Source organism: Danio rerio, chromosome 1, assembly GCF_052040795.2.
Source record: "Danio rerio strain M-AB ecotype USA chromosome 1, GRCz13ab, whole genome shotgun sequence".
Lineage (NCBI taxonomy): Eukaryota > Metazoa > Chordata > Actinopteri > Cypriniformes > Danionidae > Danio > Danio rerio.
This window is the reverse complement of record NC_141021.1, coordinates 52,437,701-52,456,320: the sequence shown is the minus strand read 5'-3', so window position 1 is coordinate 52,456,320 and position 18,620 is coordinate 52,437,701. Positions and strand designations below refer to the sequence as shown.

The 18,620-nt window shown below is 34.4% G+C and overlaps 1 protein-coding gene across 17 annotated transcripts in view; it reads right to left on the bottom strand.

The window, feature by feature from the left end:
- The window catches only part of gstcd (glutathione S-transferase, C-terminal domain containing), a 158,396-nt gene that overhangs the window by 95,837 nt on the left and 43,939 nt on the right, over nt 1–18,620 (bottom strand). For 9 of the 17 annotated variants that reach the window (XR_015475610.1, XR_015475612.1, XR_015475614.1 and 6 more), the window contains 3 exons: nt 13,835–14,260; nt 9,376–9,795; nt 1,643–1,891 (listed from right to left, as the gene is read on the bottom strand). Coding sequence is in view for 10 of the 17 variants with exons in the window: in XM_087235346.1 (XP_087091472.1) it covers nt 1,643–1,891; nt 9,376–9,795; nt 13,835–14,251 (1,086 nt within the window). In the remaining 7 variants the exon portion in view is untranslated. Of the gene's footprint in view, nt 1–1,642; nt 1,892–7,529; nt 8,143–8,863; nt 9,796–13,834; nt 14,296–18,365; nt 18,459–18,620 lie in introns of those variants that run through there. The other 8 variants (XR_015475613.1, XM_087235345.1, XM_087235353.1 and 5 more) reach the window with 5 other exon arrangements.

Below are 18,620 nucleotides of genomic sequence, written 5' to 3'. Positions count from 1 at the left end.
AGACTGGGGCGATGGTTATTCTTCCAGCAGGGCAATGACCCAAAGCACACCGCCAAGATATCAATGGAGTGGCTTCACAACAACTGTGAATGTCCTTGTGTGGCCCAGCCAGGGCCCAGACCTAAATCCTATTGAACATCTCTGGAGAGATCTGAAAATTCCTGTACACCATCGCTTCCCATCCAACCTGATAGAGCTAGAGAGGTACTGCAAAGAGGAATGGGAAAAAATTCCCAAAGACAGGTGTGCCAAGCTTGTGGCATCATATTTAAAAAGACTTGAGGCTGTAATTGCTGCCAAAGGTGCATCAACAAAGTATTGAGCAAAGGCTGTGAATACTTCTGTACATGTGATTTTTAAGGTTTTTTTCACATTGTCATTATGGGGTATTGTGTGGAGAATTTTGAGGAAATAAATGAAGTTAATCCATTTCGGAACAAGATCCAGATGCACTGTATATCAAGATAACAAGAAAATTAGGTTATGACAATGAGAAAACAATTCATGTCGAGATCACAAGAAAATTGCCACGACAGCAAGAAAACTTTTAGTTATGTTGAGATCATGAGAAAATTAAGTCATGATCACCAGAAAAACTTTGTTATGTCAAGATAACAGGAAAATTAAGTCGTGATGATGAGAAAACAATTTCATGTTATGTTGAAATTATAAGAAAATTAAGTTAAACAACTTTTTGTTGTTTAAATTGCAAGAAAATTAAGTTGTGATCACGAGAACAATTGTTACATCGAGATAACAAGAAAATTAAATCGTAATAAGGAGAAAACAGTTTTTGTTATGTTAAGATCGAGTAAATTAACTTGTGATAACCAAAAAACAACTGTTTTGTTGAAATTATGAGAAAATTAAGTTATGATAACAAGGAGAAAACTTTTTGATATGTTGAGATCACAAGAAAACTTGTGGTAACGAGAAAACAACAATTGGTTATGTTGAGATCATGAGAAAATTTACTTGTGATAGCCAGAAAACAACTTTTTGTTATGTTGAGACAACGAGAAAACCAAATTGTGATAACGTGAAAACAAGACAAAAAATATTTGAATGTGTGGCCTCTTAGGACTTAAGTGTAAATAAATGATAACATTTTAATTTTTTTGCGTGAACAACCCCTTTAAAGGCATTAAATCATGACAGCACGATGACAATTCAAATCTTATCAAACAAAGCTTGTGAATGCTTCCATTATTAATGGATTTTCCAGATAAATGCAAGCATTCTTTACAGCTAATGAATGTCAGACGTGCGATTGAAAGAAGCGGCGGTGCTTGTCAGAGTCAGACAGCGGCGTAACACCAGCCTCCTTAAAGTATCGAGTGGCAGGGTGTCCCATCAGTTAAGAGCGAGTCAGAACGGCTGCTGTTCTGCCTCGCTGGAGTGCATAAATCCTTTATCATCACGGTTCAGGCCCCGCGGTGGCACACAGGGCTGCCGTAAAGGGACGGGTGTGCGGCACTGAACGTATTGAGAGCGGATCGCTGTTTAGGGATTATGCGAGTTCGCCACTGACAGGTTTAGTGGAGTGGCAAAGAGAAGCGCTTCTGTGTAATCTCCTTTCCGTGAGAGCGAAGATTTAGAGAATCAAATGAGAGAGAAATAGGAGAGAGCGAAATTCAATTACCTGCAGTTTGGTGAGTGTTGGCCTCGGGCCCCCGATGAAGGGCTCTTGCTTTGGTTTGGGCTCTTCGCTGGCTTGTGGGGGGGCGTCCTGCTGGGTAAGACAAGGGTCGGCCGCACTGAGGGTAAGAAAGACCATCCCACAGTCCTTTGCGGCTCTCAGTACACCGGAGAGCTCCTGTGTGCGCTGGTACCATCTCAGCAGTAAGGGCAGATGGGATAGCGTGGAGGGAGAGTGAGTTCGGAGAGAGATCTGAAAAGGGTTTAATCAGAGACGTGGTAGATTTTAATTTAAAGAGCCTAAAATAGAAAGTCTGAGTATAAAAAGGACAGTAAATGAGATCCAGTTGAAGTCAGAATTATTAGCCCCCCTGAATTATTCGCCCCTCGTTTATTTTTTTTTCCAGAATTTTTGTTTAACAGAGAGATTTTGTTCAACACATTTCTAATCATAATAGTTTTAATAACTCATCTCTAATAACTGATTTATTTTATTTTTGCCATGACAGTAAATAATATTTGACTAGATGTTTATCAAGACACTTCTATACAGCTTAAAGTGACATTAAAAGGCTTAACTAGGTTAATTAGGTTAACTAGACAGGTTAAGGTAATTAGGCAAATTATTGTATAATGATGGTTTGTTCTGCAGACTATGAAAAAATATATAGCTTAAAGGGGCTAATAATTTTGACCTTAAAATGGTGTTTAAAAATTAAAAAACTGCTTTTATACAAGCTGAAATAAAACAAATAAGACTTTCTCCAGAAGAATAAATATTTTCAGACATACTGTAAAAATTTCCTTGCTCTGTTAAACATTTCGAAAATATTTTAAAAGAAATTCAAAGGGGTTTAATAATTCTGACGTCAATTGTGTATCACAATAAAACACTTTAAAACATCAAAAAAATAAATAAATATATATATATATATATATATATGATTTTCTGCCGTTTAAGGCAAGTCTGTGTAAAATTGAATAGTAGCGCATATTGTTATTCTTAGGGATGCTCATTTCGGTTAATTTTGCTAACCTACAACCACCACTCATTAATCGAATTTTAACTGTTAACTAGTCAGATTAATATTAAATTATTAAATTATTAATGTACATGTATATTTTGCGTCTGATGCATTAAAATACTGATTTATTTTAATATGCAAACATACAGTTGAAGTGAGAATTATTAGCCCCCCCTTTATTTTATTTTTTTGTTTTCTTTATTAAATATTTCCAAAATGAAGTTTTAACAGAGCAAGGAAATTTTCACAGTATGTCTGATAATATTTTTTTTCTTCTAGAGAAAGTCTTATTTTTTTTATTCTGACAAGAATAAAAGCAGTTTTTAATTTTTTAAACACCATTTTAAGGACCAAAGAGCATAAACAGATATATGATAAATAATATATAGTCTAACATTATAATACGTTTTAATCAATGAATAATCGACTACATAAAAGTGACTAGTTTCTTACACATTACATCCAAATCCTTTTGTTTTTATGCAATTATTTTTTAACTTTTGTAGCCTGTGAATGAACTGAAATCACTCAGCGTAGTGATATGGAACTGTAATGAGTTCAAAACCTGCCCGGAACTACTTTAGCTGTGTGTTTATATGAAGGAAAAAAACAATACACACCTTATAATGTCTATCAACCAATCAGAATCAAGCATTAAACAATCATGCATTCGCTTTTAAGCTTAGTCCCTTTATTAATCTGGGGTTGCCACAGCGGAATGAACCGCCAACTTATCCAGCATATGTTTTACGTAGCGGATGCGCTACACCCATACACTCTCTCATTTACGCACATACACTGTAGCCAACTTAGCTTACTCAATTCACCTATAGCGCATGTCTTTGGAACTGTGGGGGAAACCAGAGTATCCAGAGGAAACCCAAGCAAATACGGGGAGAACATGCAAACTGCCAAGTGACCCAGCCGAGGCTCAAACCAGCGACCTTCTTGCTGGGAGGTGAAAGTGCTATCTACTGCGCCAACGTACAGATTTATGGATAGACATATTTTGATTTATGCTGCATAAACATATATGATAAATCATACATAGTCTATAATACATTTTAATCAATGAATAATGACTAGTTTCTTAAACGTTACATCCAAATCCTTTTTTTTTATTCAATTGTTTTTTTTTATTTTTGTAGTCTGTGAACGAACGGAAATCACTCAGTGTAGTGATATGGAACTGTAATAAGTTCAAAACCTGCCCGGAACTACTTCAGCAGTGTTTATATGAAGGAAAAAAACAATACACACCTCATAATGACTATCAACTAATCAAAATCAAGCATTAAACAGCACAGTAGCATACAAATTAAATAATAATTTTTGTATAAATTATTTATTAAATGATAAATTAAACCATTAAAGTGCAAGTAAAATCAAAATAACCATACTAACTTATATTTTGTTAGCTCACATTGCTAGTTGGATAAGTTGGCGATTCATTCCGCTGTGGCGACCACAGATTAATAAAGGAACTAAGCCGAAAAGAAAATGAATGGATGAACTGCTAGATGTGGCGAACAATTCATCTGTGTTAAAGTCTCAGATTAGGTCTGTCTGAGGTGTTAGGCGTGGCTAACATACTTAACCACGCCCCTCCATCTGTCAGTTTTGACAACAGGCAGAAATAGTGAGCGGGAGTCTGTTAGCTTGTAATAACTCTCCCCAACACCATTTTCCCAATATTTCCAAATGAAATACCTACTTTACTACATCCAATCAGCTCGCAGTAGAAAAAAACAAGCCACGCCTACAGTTCTCTCATTTAATCTTGCATTTCTCAAAGGAACTGTCACAATACAATAGCAGCTTCAGGGTCATGTGGACTATAAAATTCAATCAACTCTGAAAATAATATCCAAAACACATTCATCAGATGCACAATCGGTTTGGCAAATGGGCGACGCAGTGCAATTTAGGTAGCGCTCCTGTGGAGTTTTCTAAAATAGCAGAAATGGATATTCAAAGCTGCACACTGACAGCGAGACAGCAACTTAAGTAACCCATCAAAGTGTTGTGTCCGCTGAACCGAGATCAGCTGTGCCGCTTCTATCATCGCTCACAGCAGAGGAAAAGAGACAGGGAGAAAGGGATGAGGAGGACAGAGGGAGAGAGACATGCTAGACGGAGTGTGAAACTAGGAGGCACCGATGCGCCCGCTGACCACCGAGAGAACGACAGGAGGAGAGAGAGCAGAATGAACAATGATGAAGAGAGAAGACTGGAGAGAAAGAGAAAGGGATGACAGATGCAAACAAGCTTCGCCTCAAATATGCACCACAGGGCGTCTGAAGGGACAAAGCGTCTGTGATCCGTTTTGCACTCTAGACATCGCTCCAAAACATGTTTGTTGTGTGAAAGTCTAATGATGGAGCTCATTCTAGACTATAAAAAGAGATCTGTTGACTTTGTTTTAAAAAATAAGTGTGTAAAATTAGCAGAATTATTCAAATTAAGTTTACTAAACAGCTTCAAGTTAAAACAGGTTTATTTTATTTTTGAGTAAAGTCAACTTGCTGCCTTTTAGGGCAACGGGTTTACTCACTTGGTAACACTTTACAATAAGGTTCATTAGTTAATGCATTTACTAACATGAACTAATCATGAACAACACATGTACAGCCTTTATTAATCATAATTGAACATTTACTAATGCATTATTAGCATAAAAGTCCATGCTTGTTAACATTAGTTAATGCACCGTGAGTTAACATGAACTAACCATTAACTAGTGTATTTTCATTAACTAATGTTAACTAACATGAACAAATACCATAGTAAATGTATTGTTCATTGTTTGTTCATGTTAGTAAATGCATTAATTAACATTAACTAATGAACCTTATTGTAAAGTGTGACCACTCACTTTAAGTAACTCATCATTTTTACAGTGTACACTACTTGACAAAAGTCTTGTCGTCAATCCCAGTTGTAAGAGCAACAAATAATAACTTGCCTTCTAGTTGATCATATGAAAAAGTGGCAGAAGGTCGATTTTTCAGATGAATAATGTGTTGAACTCCATCACAAATACTGCAGAAGACCTATTGGAACCAGCATGGAGCCAAGATTCTCACAGAAATCAGTCAAGTTTAGTGAAGGAAAACTCATGGTTTGGGGTTACATTTGGTATGGGGTGTGCGAGAGATCTGCAACATCAACAGTCTGAGGTATCATAACATTTGTGCTGCCTGTTACATTACAAACCACAGGAGAGGGCAAATTCTTCAGCAGGATAGCGCTGCTCCTCATACTTTAACCTCCACATGAAAGTTCCTGAAAGCAAAGAAGGTCAAGGTGCTCCAGGATTGGCCAGCCCAGTCACCAGACTAAACATTATTGAGCATGTCTGGGGTAAGATGGAGGAGGCATTGAAGATGAATCCAAAGTATCTTGATGAACTCTGGGAGTGCTGCAAGCACGCTTTCTTTGCCATTCCAGATGACTTTATTAATAAGTGATTTGAGTCATTGCAGAGATGTATGGATGCAGTCCTCCAAACTCATGATGGAGTCAGACACAATATTCATTCTTTTTCCACTGCAGAATGACTTTGTATTCTATACTGCCCATTATTACTGTTAAGTGACAAGACCTTTATCTAAGCAAAGTCAGACCTTACTGAACTAATGAAATAATTAAAAATCAAGGCATGATCATATTTCATTTTGGTAAAATAAGCGTAATCTAGAGGCCTTTGCCTTTTAATATAAGCCACTTCTGATACCAAATGATCAACTAGAAGTCAAGTTATTATTTGCTGTTCCTAAAACTTGAAAAGGCGACAAGACTTGTGTTAGGTAGTGTAGACCATAACACTCACTGTAAAAAATGTAAATTAAAAATGCTGTTGAACTGTTGCATGTTGTCCCAACACAAATCGATTAATTTGACTTAATAGTTTTTACAAATTTAAGTTGACTGAACATAAAACAATTACCCGCTTTAAGAACTGTTTTTTTTCAACTAATTTTAAATAAGTAGTTTGTAATTATTTGAGTTATGAGCAATAACAGCCCTGATGACTTGAAATACACTCCAAGCTCAAAATGTATATACAGTAGTCAGAAAGTGAAATTCAACACATTTAAAGACCTTTTTAAGACTCTTTCCATATATTTTAAGATCTTATAACCACTTTATGTTTCAACCTGAAATACTGGCAAGATTATTTAAGATAATATTAAATTAAATATTAATTAAGATAATAATGAATGTTAATATTTAATTATTAATTATTAAGAAGCTAATCCAAAACTAAATCATTATTTACATAGTGAATAAAAACCTATGAAATCTATATAATACAGCAGGTTGGTGCCTATGGAACTGCATAAATTATGGGCAGTAAACAAAGCAGCATGATGTTAAATCTAGTTGGATATTATGGATTTCATAAACTACACAGCAACCTGATATTGGCAGATTTATTTCAGGCAAACTTTAGCATACAACTATACACTAAATAATCAAAAATGATATAACATTTATTACCTTGCAAACTAGTATGCAAGACTTTTTATATTTTTTATGGGCCTTTAATTTCTCAATTGATGCATCAACTTTTAATATTTTTTCAGACCCCGCGGACACCCTGCTAGTAATTTTTCTTTCCCAACACCAAAATGATATGCACGACTGATTCTGATTGCCTGTCAATATTGTTTCAATCGTTCATCAGCTAAAAATGACTTCCGATGACATTGTTTCTCAGTATGATTATCATTATCTCTGGGATGTTGACATATTTACTAACAATCAGAATGATTATAAAAACCTTACAACCATTTCACTCACCTTACTTGGTGCAAACAGAACCGAAAAAGCTCAAGCACTTAAAGCGGCAGGGATGTCGTTTGGCAATTTATTTTATTAGCATCCACACCGGCAGACTTTATTGAATCAACTGCCACAGATTCGAGAGTAATAGTCTAACAAACACCGGCGTCAGGCTGTGTCAAGCTCTTCATGTGAACGAGTGCAGGAGGACATCGCAGTGCAATGAATCTGATTCACAATCCCAAACAACACCGATCCATTTCAATTGAAACTGAAACCACAGGCCTTACTTAAAAGGATCGTTCGCTATAGCTACTATCACTTAATCAGCCTTTAATTGTTACAATCCTTCATGACCTTTTCTGGTGAAAACAAAAGGAAGATGTTTTGAAGAATGCTGGAAACCTGTGAACATTGACTTCTTTAGTATTTCCTACTATAGGAGTCAATGGTTACAGATTTTCAGCATTCTTCAAAACATCTTATTTTGTGTTGAACAGAATTAAGAAACACAAAGTATTCACGATATATTGTTTCAGCATCAATATTGTAATGTCTTACAGTCACATTACAGGACATAATTTTAGATAATAATAATTAAATAATAATAACATTTAATCATGAAATAAAATAAGAAAAACACAATAAATGAAAAAGGTAAAACATGATAAAAACAGCAGTCATTGAAAAACTAAATGAAATAAAATTATATTTTGCAAAAAAAATTTTTTTTCAGAATTCATTGAATTTTCATAATGACATCAGTCAAACAAGCTATATATATAATATTATAATTATTATATACAATATATATATATATATATATATATATATATATATATATATATATATATATATATATATAATTTGTTTTAAATAAATATAAAATGTGTCTATCCTTCTTAATCTGCCAAAACATGGAGACTACACAAGCTTAACTGTATATTATCTTTAACATGAAGATTGGTCCCAATTCGTCCACATTTTTACTTCAAGTTGCATTAAATGTTTGTAAGTTCAGTGTCTGTTCAAACCATTATTTTACTTAAACATTTTCTTTATAAAATTTAATTTAATACAAGAGTTTAAAGGTAATGCGAGGTGTATAAACAAACTTTTCTTTTGAAACAGAGCAATTTAAATCATCTGATAAAATTGTGTGTGTGTATGTATATATAAATTCATACACATACATAAAAAGTCACAGGGGGAAAATGTATAAATAACATTTCATTTCATAAATAATGTTATTGATATTTTTTTTAAAAACTGACCGAGTTAATTTTGCTTGGATTTTTTGACACTGTGTGTGTGTGTATATACTGATGTGTTCTGAAAAAGGTTATATTTATACTTTACTATTATTGCATTTCAGTTTTTCAATGACTGCTGTTAATTTCATCTAGTTTTACTTTTCATTAATTGTTTTTCCTTTATTTTATTTCAGTTATCTAAAATAATGTCCTGTTATGCGACTATGCACACATTATGATGTACAGCAGATGCTGAAACAATACATTGTGCAGTCATATTTTGTTTCTTTATTCTGATCAGACACAAAATAAGATATTTTGAAGAAAGTACAATGGAAGTCAATAGTTACAGATTTCCAGGATTCTTATATGTAAGAAAAAAACAATTACTGCAATGTCAGATTTTTTCTTAATATCGTGCAGCAATGTCATGAAGGCTTGGAAACAGGGTGAGTTTTTGAAGGGTGAACTATCCCTTTAAAGCAGAATCACCTTGAAGTCAGAGAAGTCAAAAAGGCATAAGAGGCTTCTATATTTGACAGAACCTAAAAGAAACCTAAAAAAAGGTCTCCTCTACTGCTAAAACAACTGAGCAACGGGCTATTTCTCAGTGGGCAATAGTGATTTATACATAATGAGATGAAAACTGCTTTCGATTTGTTTGTTTTTACCAGGTATTGATGGATGCAGGGCAGCAGGACGACATCGGTCAGAGTGAAATACAGGCCCTCAGCAAACACATGCTCCAGCTCTGGCAGATCAGTGCTCTTGACTTTCCTGATGTCCGAGTGCTCTCTGCTGGATGGAGGACAAACTGCATCTGTAGAAAGCCTGGCCAGAGCAGCGCTGAGCTCAACATTTGGATGGGGTTCCTTTTCGGCATCTTTTACTTGAGAATCGCTCTTCTTCTGCTGTTGTAGCTTCTGCCGACGTATCTTGTCATCGTTGTGAACTTTGACAGGCTCCCCTAACCTCTTTTCCAAGTTTATAATTGCAGGAGGAAGTCGATTCGTCTCATCTTCAGGGTTTTGTAAATGTTTTTCTACTGCAGAGGGAATTTCCAGCTCACAAAGTCTGGTCCACTGACTAACCTGAGGAATACAATAGTTTAGCATAGTTGGTAAATGTAAAAAAAAAAAAAAAAAAAAAAAAAAAGTGATTCATGAAGTAACTGAGGGGTTGGATAAGCTTTTGTTTTTATTCAAGCCTTTAAACATTGAACCTTTTGATCAGTATTGAATTTTTTTATTTTTATTATTATTATTTACGTGTTGAGGTCTAATAAGTGAACAAGACAAACTTGTATTACTTTATTAAAGTGATAGTTCATCCAAAGCTGCACAAAATAAATAAATAAATAAAAATCATTATTTACTTTCCTTTGGCTTGTTCCAAACCTTTTAGACTTTCTTCTGTTTAATACAAAAGAAGATGTTTTGAAGAATGCTGAAAATCTGTAGCCATCAACTTCCATTGTAGGAAGAAAAATAGTAGGGAAGTCAATGGTTACAGGTTTTCAGCTTTCATTAAGATATCTTCTTCATAAAGGTTTGGAATAGGCATGGGATATTAACCGGATTTAAGGTTTAACACAGTTTGGAAAATTCAAGGTTTTAATACTGCAATGTTGTGTTATACCGATCTCAAGGTGTATGCAAGGTTTTTTTTATGTGTTTGTATGTGTTGTAAAGGAATCAGTGTTTTTGAGACTAAAGAAGAGGAAAGCAGAAATCAATGATTTATTTATTTAGCCTGACATGTTTACTGCTACAAAATATTATAAATGTTTCTTAAAATAAAATAAATTGGGTTTATTTGATTTTTTTTTGCTTGTTTGTTTGTTTGTTTTACCCAGACATTTAAAATAACTTATTTTAGAGCAGTAATGACAATACTGTGATACCGTGAAACCGTGGTATTTTTTTCCAAGGTGATCAAACTGTCAGAAACTTACACCGCCTAGTTTGGAACAAGTAAAAGTTGAGTAAATAATATATATAGCGAGTAGAGTTTTGGCTGAACTATCATTTGAAACTTTATTAGACTTTTGGCCAGTATTAAAAAGCTGAAATCTTTTTTTGTTTTGTCATTTACTTGCTGTTTTTTAGTGAATAATAAATAGCAGATATAACAAACCTATATTAGTTAATTAACAAACGGAAATTAAAACATACTAAAACAGATTAAATGTGTGCTATTATCAATTGTTGTCTTTTAAAATTAGTGATGGACAGTTAACATTAACTTTAAGGCAAGCAAAAATTCAATACAAAACAATACTGAAACTTGTATTTCACTGCTATATTTTATATATTTTTGTAGTAATGTAGGTTTAAGTCGTTATATTAGGAGCCTTTTTTATTTGTTGCAGTTTTTAAGTTGTACAAGTTCTTTTGACAGTTCTAACACTACAAGTTAAATTTATGGATATTTCATAGATTCCATCAATAACCACACAGCTCTGCAGTAAACTGTAGTCCATATTGGTTTATATTCATCTTCCTAATATCCGATTTTTTCATATCCGAATGTTTGCATATCTGAAGCTGTTGTTGCAGGCTGACTGACAAATGACAAAAGCTTCCTGAAAATGTTTTACTTTAGAAAAATGTACTTGCTTTAAAACCATAAATTTTAAAAGTGACTGAAAATGGTGTCTTGAGACATCACACCTGTCCCAAAAACAGCTCAAGGCTCTAAATTCAGCCAAAAAAAAAGAGAAAAAAAAAGAATCAGTGGTGCAACTCGAGCTTGTTTTTGCTCTGTTATGCCTTATAGCTACTATCTGAAAGCACAGAGCTCAATCATCAACATTTAAATATGCGACTGTCTGACACAGAACTCCAGAATTTAAGAGGCTGCACCTGTCAAAACATGTCAACGTGTTTGTCACCCTTTGGGTATGCGATTAGTTCACGCTTGTGGTGATGCGGCAGGACCTAAACCCTTTAACTGTCAATGTCTCACCTGCATGACATCTGCGTTTACATTATTTAAACAATAATATAGACTGGACAAAGCAACCATGACAAATTATATTTCATTTGAAAGCTTAAAAGTTATAATATTTTAATAGTAGTAAAAATAACAACAAAAAAACAAAAGTTTTGTCGCCTATCCAAGTTTTACAAACAACAAATAACAACTTGACTTCTAGTTCTCATTTGGTATCGAAAGTGGCTTATATGAAAGGCAAAGGCCTCTATAGATTATGCTTATTTGACCAAAATAAAATATGATCATGCCTTCATTTTTAATCATTTCATTAGGACAGTAAGGTCTGACTTTGCTTAGACCAGGAGTGTTAAACAGACGGCAAACTAATTTAATGCGCCCCATGAGATTATTCTGTGAGCTGCAATTTTTCAATAAAATAAACTGCTGTTCCAAATGTGTCCACTGGATGGCAAACTGTTAATCTTATCCGATCCAGAAGCCTGAATCAGCGTCAGTTTGACAGCCATCTCAGAGCGAAAGACCTCTTAAACCCTGTCATACCACACCAGTGCTTCCCACAAATAGACTTTACTTGGGCCGGCAGCCCAGGTATATTTGGTGATGACTACGCCCGACCCGGAATCTGCGCGCGCAGAATTCCGCAGATTTTTAGCCCATCATTATTTCTGTTTTATTTACTTAAGTAAATGTGTGTTAATCTATATTTATTCAGTTTTTTTTTTTTTTAATATAAATTTCAGTAATATTATTGACTATTGTGAAAATGTTCATCTGATTTATGTACAATGCAGATTGTAAAGAAATATTTTCTGTCTTTTACTGGAGATATTAAATGACAAACTTGCTTTATTTACCAAATCAAGTGAGTCTAATTGGATTTGCATTTTAAACATTAAATAAAAGTAAAAAAAGATATTATTTTTTATTTCATATATTAAGGTTTAAGTTATGATACTCCCAAAATAATTCCGCAGAAATCCGCACATTTTTAACAAAATTTCCAGCAGAAATAGCAAAAACCGTCCGCAGACTCCATCTGGCCCTAGGGATGACGCATGAATGATACTATTATTATATTCCTTTCACACTTTTTTTTGTATCCGTCCAAGAAAACTAAACATTAGCAATCGATAAACCAGTGAAAAATCTTCTCTCCCTCTGTACGTTTCCTACTGGTTCTGTGTGTTTGTGAGCTGTCACTCACACAGAAACTCTCACGTGCTCTGCAGACCCACAGAGACACGCCTTTTCCGCCAAAATGCATCCGACCGTAGTTTCTGAATCTCCTAAAATGTCCAGGATTAAGGTTTTACTTTCGCTTTCTAAAGTTGCCGTTATTTGTATGCGTTTTTGCATTACCATTTTGCAGCCGCGAGAGAAACATTAAATGATTAATCATTTAATAAACGACTCAGAATATTTAATATATAAAATATTTCTACACTATTAGAAATGGCTAATCAACTAATTTGCTTTATTTTAAAAAATCTACACTTTTCATTCTAGTACATAATTGTTAGCAATATTGTCTATTTTTATTCATTTTTTATTTTTATTTTATATTTATTTCTTATTTGCTGTATATTTTATTAATTTTATGATGTTAATATATTATATGGTTCATACATTTCTAAAATGCTTTGACAATACTGTAAATGTCATTCCAATATAGCAACTTGAGAGAGAGAGAGAGAGAGAGAGAGAGAGAGAGAGAAAGTTGTTATTTAAAAGTTGTTATTATTATTATTATAAAGTTATTGTTTGTTGCTCTTACAACTGGGATCAATGACAAGACTTTTGTCAGGTAGTGTATATATAATAGTGTACATATAATATACAATAATTATATTATTATCATAACATAATAATAATAATAATAATAATAATAATAATAATAATAATAATAATAATAATAAGAGCAAAAGTCATTTGTTAATTTGCAACAATTTCAGACCATTACTATGACAATAATTTTTAAGTATATTGTTGTTTATTATTTACATTATTATCATTATTAATGTTATTAAAATATATTATTAACAAGCTTTTTATATAAAATCTACGCACTTTCCAAAACCTTAAAACACTATATTAACAAATTCAAGCATTTTCTAAGCATTTCCAGCACCTGTACAAACACTACAGTTAATGGGTTAAACAAGGCCCTCTCACCTCAGCACAAGCCTTGAGGCAGGTGTTTTTAAAGCCCAAAAGTGACGCCACGTCCCTGCGGTCGGGCATCAACTGGCATGCTCTCTGAATGATGTGTCTGAGCACGACAGCAAGGCCGGCTCGGCAAAAGCCGACATCAGACTCCAGAGCGGCCGGCAGACGACACATCTTAACCAGGCCTGGCAGCTCGTCCCTCCTCAGTGCAGAAACAGAGAGACCGGCGGGCACCAGAGCTGACGGGGACTGCAGGACGTCTGCTTGATCTGTGACCAGGCAGACGTGAAAAGATGAGCATTCGCTGTAGGACAGGAGGAAGAGGACGATGGAGGAGTGCAGGGGGAGGGAAACAGCTCCGTTTGCTCCGCACACCTCCAGATAGAGGCTCTCCTTGTGCGTTTCAGGATCGGTTTGCTTCATTTTGACAGCCTAGATGAGGGCAGAACACATGAAGAGCTTAAAATCTGTAATAGAAATGAAGAGAAAAGGTCAACCTGACTGTGAACATTGTTGTATTTTGATCGTCACTGGCTGTTAATAATATTTATTATTTGGATTTCACAATGCTTTTACGAAATTATATTAAGAAGAATGTGTGACCATATAAAAACTAGCATAACCTCAATATTTTAGAAAGGGTAAAGGTTTTATATTTGCACATTCTTTCAGTGACACGCTCCCTATATTGTTTACAATTGTACTTTGAATATTGGGTCTGAAATCACATGCAAGTATTACTTCAAAACGTTGTTAGCACTGTTTATTTGACTGTGCACAATGTTGTTCTTTGACAGCCATTGGCAGCTTATATGATTTTATTCTTTAGAATTTGCAAATACTTTTTCTGAAATTGTATGAATATTAAAGAGAAAGTCTGAATGTGCGAAAATAAAACCAACTTTAGCTAAATAATGAAAGCACAATGTCACAGTTACCCACCAACCCGCCAAATACGGGTAGATTTCAGCTATGCGGGTTACACAATCACTCCCACTAGCCACTTTGGCTAGCTGAAGATCATTTTAAATTGTCGTTTTCTTAAAAAGCAGAGTTCAACAGTAATATTGGCCTAATGTGAGGGGCCAGCATGGGAGATGACGATAACTGTGTTTGAATGAGCATAAGAAAGCAGGTAAATACCAAATGAAGAGCATGCACACTGTGAGACAAAGGCCATCCTGATGCACTGATGAGGGCTTCAGTGTCGAGGCCAGGGGTGGCTGCCATCTGGCAGACTGGGCAGTTGGCCACTGGGCCAACGTACTTTTTAGCTCTGGCTGATCGGCCTATAAAATGATTAGCATCCTATTGTTTTTTCTGCCTAATTAATTGACGATGCTGAGATCAGTGACGCTCTCAGGGAAGGTGCGTCCATAGAGGCGACCTAGGTGGCTCTAGGGTGGCAGAATAGTGAGGGTGGCGTGTTGTTTCAGCTCAATTTAAATAAGTAGTTTGAACAAGTAAAAATATACATATTTTTTGAGTGTATTAACCTATCCATCTATACAAATACACTTTGTATTTGTACTTTTTATCTGCACTAAGTCCCGCAGCAACTTCCTCCCAAGCTGTTTCCTTAACCTGAAAGTGTTTATTTCACAAGATCCTAAAGACCTGTATGCTTCTCACGCTCTATGAGGAGTGTTATTCATGTCTTTCAGGTGTCTTCTTGTCAGAAAACAATCACCTGTGCTGTCATTTCATGTCACTTTGTTTTTGATTGTCAGCATGTAGGCCTATAGTTAGAATTCTTTATACAATATAGCTACAATGATATTTATAAATGGTCAAACTAGTGTGCAACTTTAGCAAAACGAACACTGAAATTGTTTCAAATAGTTTTGTAGTTTGAGCTCAACTAAATTTGTTGCATTTTTTTAATTGTTTAAGTTTATTTGATTGACTATGTAAAATCTTTAAGCTGAGTTTTGATGTTTCACTGTTGAGTTAAACATTAGTTAAGGGTTTCTGACACATTGCTTTTATTATTTATCTTTATTTTGTTAATTAGCATTAACTGTGTGTGTTAGCAGGCAGTTGTTGTTATGTTCATTATTTAATAAAGCCTCTCTCAAAACACACAAGCACACATAAGATGGACTTCCCGTGTGGATTAATGCATGAGACGATAACTATTTTCAAGGTATACCGCAGTTTGGAAGAGTCAAGGTTTTAATACCACCAATCTTTCCTGTAATACCATTCCTATGGCATATGTAAGATTATTTATTTACTTTTTTTTGTTGTTGTTGTTTAGGACAACAGTATCTCCAGCAGAAAAAAAATCCAAAGAGATGCCGTTTTAGATTGTAAAGAAATCAGTGTTTTTGAAACAAATAAAGACATCAATAATTTAGGCACATTCAAATCAAGACTGAAAACACATCTGTTTAGCTGTGCCTTTACTGAATGAGCACTGTGTTGCGTCCGACAGATTGCACTATCATGTTTTTCTCTTCTTCTTCATTCTTTTATATCACATTTTACCTGTTTTTATGTTTTGTTTTGTTTTTATGCATTTTTATTATTTGTTTTTATTTTTATTTTACTTGTTTCTTTTATTCTTGTTTATGTAAAGCACTTTGAATTGCCATTGTGTATGAAATGTGCTATATAAATAAACTTGCCTTGCCTTGCCTTGCCTAATTCATTTGAATTATATAACGTGTTTACTGCTCTAAAATAATATAAACCTTAAAAAATAGAATATTTTGTTTTCAAAGGAGAAAAAAGTTTAGTTTTTTTAGCCAAACATTTTAAAAGCTTATATTTTAGAGCAGTAACCACAATACTGTGATACCGTGAAACTGTTATAGTTTTGTCCAGGGTTATCATACCATCACAATCTTATACCGGCCCATGCCTATGTGGATTATAATTTTATCATAATAATAATAATACATTAAAAAAATGTAAGTTTTCAATTTGTCAACTCTCATTATTTTCTATACATGGCTTTTGTGGGTTTACAGAACAGGAGTTGATAAACATATTCAAGGGCACGGACAGATGGGGAGCATTTTGATGTAGTGGGCTGCTCTGGCCCAAAATGCTAGGGACAACTTTTTGTTCCAGTCCAGCCCTGGTCCAGACTGATTTCAACAGATGTGATCCGCACGAGTGTTTAAAAGCTTCAAAAAGGAACGGTGCCCTGTGCAAAGCATCCATGTCTGGAAACATAACTGGTGCGATTGGTTCTCTTTGAAATAGACTGAACAAAAACGACACTCGTGCACCCACAGTCTTGCTGCTTTTAAGAGCTCCAGATTTTTTTTAAAGGTCTTTTTCCAAGCAGCAGGTTTATTTCGCTTTAGCCTTTCGCGTGATCATCCTTTTATTATTGCACACAGCATGTTTTTCACCTGCTTTCTTTTGCTTAGTTATTTTGGGCTAAGAAATGTTTATTTATTTATTTATTTATTTTTGGTGTGGCTAGAGAATTTCTTTTTGAGATTTTTGTAAATCCTTGATGTTGAGCCCTGAAAAATCATGTGAAATAAAAAACGAATTGCAATGCAACACTACGAAACCATAACCGATTTGCTTATGCTCATTAAGCAAGCTCATACACAACACAAAAACGTTCAATGAATGAGGCATGTGGAAAAACACAAAACTTAAATCAAGTAATTTTAGCATGCCAAAGTCAATTTTATGCATATGAAATATTTTTTCCCAACAACACAATTGCAGCTAGTGAAAATGGTGAGTGGCTATGTTAGAAAACTACTAGCCACAGTGACTGGTGGTCAATAAAGTTAATGTCAAGCCCTGGTTATGAGCAATGTAAAGTAAAGATAAAGTGTTTAATGTTGCACAGAACTTGGATTTAAATACAATGGCAAATAAAGTTAGGGAAGATTAAAAAATTATCTACAAACCCAATTATGCAGCATCATTTAATATTAAGTATAATGAATAACTAGACATATAAGTTAGTGGTTGACTGAGTATTTTGAATGCTTTGTTTGTTATAAAATCAAGTGTTTATCTGCAAAACCTCATTGTACATTCTTTATAACGTTAATAAAATGCACATTTAGTGGTCAAATGTGAGTCTTTTAAATGTTTGGTCTGTTGATATGTTTTAGTGAACGATATGTGTTCATCATCACAAAAAAACTGCTTCATTAATTTAGTTTTTAGTAAATTATGTTACGTTATTAAGGGGAATGTCTGAATAATAAAACCAACATCGTTTAACTAAAAATGTCAAATACTTACGCTTGAACACTAGAATACATCCATGTGCAGTTATTTAATATTGAGGTAAAGTCGTGTACTGAAATACAACAGTGCCAATTTTGTATTTAGTAAAACCAATAACGGTACATAGATGTCAACAGATGTCAGCAGTGACAGATGTCAACGGCACACATATGCCAAACGTGAGTTTAGTAGCATATTATTACGTTACGTGAGGTAACTCTCTGCCCGGGATTCCCATGCCGTCACGACATTACAAAAGGAAACAACCAACTAAAGTAACAAAGGAGGAAATAAGCAGTAAATAACGTGCATTGCATGTACTCACTGTTTGAATTGAGCAAAATATCCACTGGGAAGCAGCACATGTGCAACTTGTGTTGGTCTCACATTAAAAACAGTCCGAGTATAAACGGATATTCGCGTTGGAGTTCCACCATAGCTCTTTATTGTGTCTCGTGAAGTTTACAGCCAAACTAAATTAGCAAATAACACGTATAACAAGTTTACAATCGTTTGTTTGATATATAATAAGAAGTGTATCTATGAGTGTGCGATATTTGTCGCTTAGTGTAATAATCTC